Consider the following 3,496-nt stretch of genomic DNA (forward strand, 5'->3'; position numbering starts at 1 on the left):
GTTTTCATTATGTAAGTAATTCTAAGTAAATTTAGCCCTGATCAAAGAGGAAAATAGAGCTGAATAAAATATATGAGTGTAGGGTGTCTCTGACCCCATCTGGTATACAAAAACAGTGCTTTGTAGTGTTAAGTTTTCTCTTAAAATAGAAGCTTTCTTTATCCACCAGCACCCAGAAATGTGGTTCTTTAGTAGTGATACTTTTAAATAGCTGTATCTTACCATTTTATTACCAATGCTTAAGAAAAAAGGTAGTATATTTTATGAAAATACTTCTAAAGTACTTTGTAAACATAGACACTTTAAAATAGCATTGAAAAACACAGTTTCATCTTCTTTGGATGATATAAAATCATTAATTATTGGTATTACAGACATGAGTTCCCAGGGTTTCTGGCCCAGGGGGAGCAAATTTCTTCTGTGGTCAGTGTTTCATTTGCCTATGATTTTCTTCCATGTACAATCTTGGCTGATTTTCTGTCTCCTTTGTTATCTGTCCATCAGCAGGTCCTTGCAGACCTCTCCTTATCTAATTTGCTGTATCTGATCCATCCTTTTATTTCACAGAGAAAAGAACCAAAACAAAACAAATGAAAATAGACCAACACTAGGTATCTATGCTTGCAAAAACTGTGAACACGTGAAGAGTAAATGTGTTCATTTTGAAGATCAGAGGGGATTGTGCCCTAAGAATGGAAGGGATTTGAGTTGTCTTCCCATATTTTCTGTGGGTGATAATCTAGGGGCAGTGGTCTCCAAGCCCTACTTTTTACTTCTTCTAAGCTTTCAAGAACAAAAATCTTGTAAATAATGTATTTAAAAATTCTTTTCTGATCTTCCTTGGATGTGTGTGCCTAAGATGAGAGAAGCAAAAGGATATTGCTGCCTCTGACAATTTGCAAGATGCATTTCTCTACTGTCGGGGTAGAAACTACACTCTGGCTGGAAGGGGCAGCTGTTCTCTGCCTGCCCTGGCCCAGCAAGCTTGTGGTACGCATCCACTCTGGGGAAAATGTGATGGTAAGGGGAATTTCATGTTTGTAATTATGAGAATGTAAATATTCCTGAGGTTTTAAGCAATGTAATTTTTAGTTTAGCAATGGATCAAAGTAGATACTTAAGGATATCAAAGGCTTAGACTGATTTTTACCATGAACTTGCTCTCCCCCCTTTTGTCCCTGGAGAGAGCTATGAATCAGTTACTTAAGAGGACAAGAATTCATCTCTAGTACTCAAATGTTCTCTCAATCTTTGGTGACTCCCAACCTACTTTGTAACTTTTGCTTTGTCTTTGTATTATCCAAATCATATACTCATTTCAAAAAAGACTCACATAAAAAACTCTAAAAAAATAGACACTTTAAATTACATCCTTAAAAGGAAGTATCACTTACCATAAATATTTGGTAACAGTGGAACGTAATAAAGTTGTACATTCTGTTCAACAATTGCTCTAAGATTGACAATGCTCCCTTTGTGAAAAAGGAATTTAGCAAGTGTTAGAGGGTTGTCAAAAACATACTAGTGCCAAGCTGACACTTTCTCCTGAAAATAGTCAGAAGGATTTGAAAAAAGAAAAGAAAAAGGAGTTACTTTGTTGATTTGTGACACAATATTTGCTAAGGTTATGTCCAAGTAGCTCTCACTGTAGCACTTACTACCAAGGGCATGGCACACTGCCCATGGTTTGGACAAACCTAGAAAATGGAAGGGCTGGGTGCTGAGCCATCTTTGTCCTGGGTTTTCATGTCTGTTTGGGAGCTGGGTTGTATCAGCATGAGGTCTTTGCCAGCTTGTTGCTGCCTTCCCACCCTGGACTACCCACTGGGCACTTTTTCCCTCGTGCCTCTGGGTCATTGGGACTTGGTGACCACCACTGTCTGCTGAAGGACTTTGTTATCTCCCTCCAGTAGACCCCTGACAGGTGTCTTCCTGCCATGCACCTTTACCCATAAACCCCTTTCATCTCCAGCCCATTTCTATTTTGTTTTCATAGGATATGTAGCCTCTGTATGCCTTGCCTTCTCCTCAAAGAGAGTTCAGTTCTTTTCATTCCCCACTGTCTGCTCTTTGCTGAGGTCTTCTCATTTGGTCTGGTTGTGTGTGTGTGTGTGGCGGGGGTGAAGGGTTACTTTCTATCACTGATTCACGTGGATGGTGGTGTGTGTGAGGAGAGAGCTGGAGAGTTCTTGGTGTGGTTAGCACTGCGTCATGTGGGTCCAACCAAGAGGAAGCCTTTTATTCCCGTTTGTTCCACGTGGAGCAAATGTCACAATTTCCTTGTCCTAATTGCTTTTCCAGGGATGGTTTACTGTACCACTCAAGGCAGGAGCCCTGTAATCACCACAGCATTTCTGGAGAGGTGATGTGCTTTGAGTCACCTCCCCGCATGGTGTATTATCAAGCCTTTCTTGCTTATTTTTCCACAGCGACAGCTATGTCTGCCAAGAAGCATCAGAGCGCCAGGAGCAGGGGTTTAACATCTGTGTGGAAGTGCATGGCAAGGAGTAAACGATGTTCGAGTGTGAAGCGGGCACGCTTAGATGCAGAGGGCGGAGCATCGCCGTTATCCAGTGTAAAGGCCTGTGCTGAGACCGGTAGTAGGCTTCCGAGGGCGTTGGTCGCGTTGTTTGGAATCCAGCAGGCGCTGGGTTGAGCGAACATCTGCAGGACGAGCACTTAGCCTACACTGCCAGCGCGAATGCGCACTCTTCCTCTTTCTTCTTCCTCTCCCGCACACGCTTCTCAACTCTCAGCTGCCTGTGTAAACAAGGCCTTTGTTCTCCCAATTTTGAGTCCAGATACTCTTTTTTAAAAATTCTTTTTAAAATTGTAAGATGAAAAATATTCATAAACACCCGCAAGAACTACCTATGTGTTCTTGGAAAAGCTCTCTGGACTTTGACTTTTTTGTTTGTATAATTAGAAGGTTAGACTAGAGGTCCTACAATGCTTCATTCACCCCAATGCTTCTCTTAAGTGTATTGACCCAGCTCACGGGCCTGCACAAGCTCCACAAAACTGATCAAGAAAACAGAAAGAACACAATTTCCTCATTAGAGAGGTTGGCTTCCTTTAATGAAATCAAATACAAATAAATAAAAAAAAAAAAAAAAAAAAGAAGCTTGAATGAAAAAAGGCAGATGCAAACATTTCCATCCCGAGTGATAATCTCGTGCTTTACGCTATAGAGTAGGGTATAGGGTAAAGAGCCCTGTCATGCTCTGCCCTATAGAATGCCCTCTTGTAGGCAGAGATCTGTATTCTTGTCAGCTGACTGAACTACTTCAGTGTCAGAGCAGAATCCATTGGGCTGTGGTCACAGGGTGCTTCTGCCCTCTTGTCTGAGAACACATATAAATCAATCTTCTCCTAGGATTTTTTCTCTATTTAGTGTGTCAAACACAAGACCTGCAATCACTATTCTCACCTCTTTTTAAAAGGAATATTGGTTCATGTCTGATCTACTGAATGAGGTCTATTTGAGAATAGCCTT

At 41.2% G+C, this 3,496-nt stretch overlaps 1 protein-coding gene across 1 annotated transcript in view; it reads left to right on the plus strand.

Annotated features, from left to right (window-relative positions):
• Window positions 1–2,592, plus strand: part of C7 (complement component 7) — a 57,435-nt gene extending 54,843 nt beyond the window's left edge. Inside the window, 3 exon segments of the mRNA XM_013514936.1 lie at window positions 833–907; window positions 910–1,036; window positions 2,430–2,592. Of these exon segments, the coding sequence (XP_013370390.1) occupies window positions 833–907; window positions 910–1,036; window positions 2,430–2,592 (365 nt within the window).
• The last annotated feature ends 904 nt before the right edge of the window (window positions 2,593–3,496 follow it).

The sequence above is a fragment of the Chinchilla lanigera genome, unplaced genomic scaffold (assembly GCF_000276665.1).
Source record: "Chinchilla lanigera isolate Chin_1 unplaced genomic scaffold, ChiLan1.0 scaffold00025, whole genome shotgun sequence".
NCBI lineage: Eukaryota > Metazoa > Chordata > Mammalia > Rodentia > Chinchillidae > Chinchilla > Chinchilla lanigera.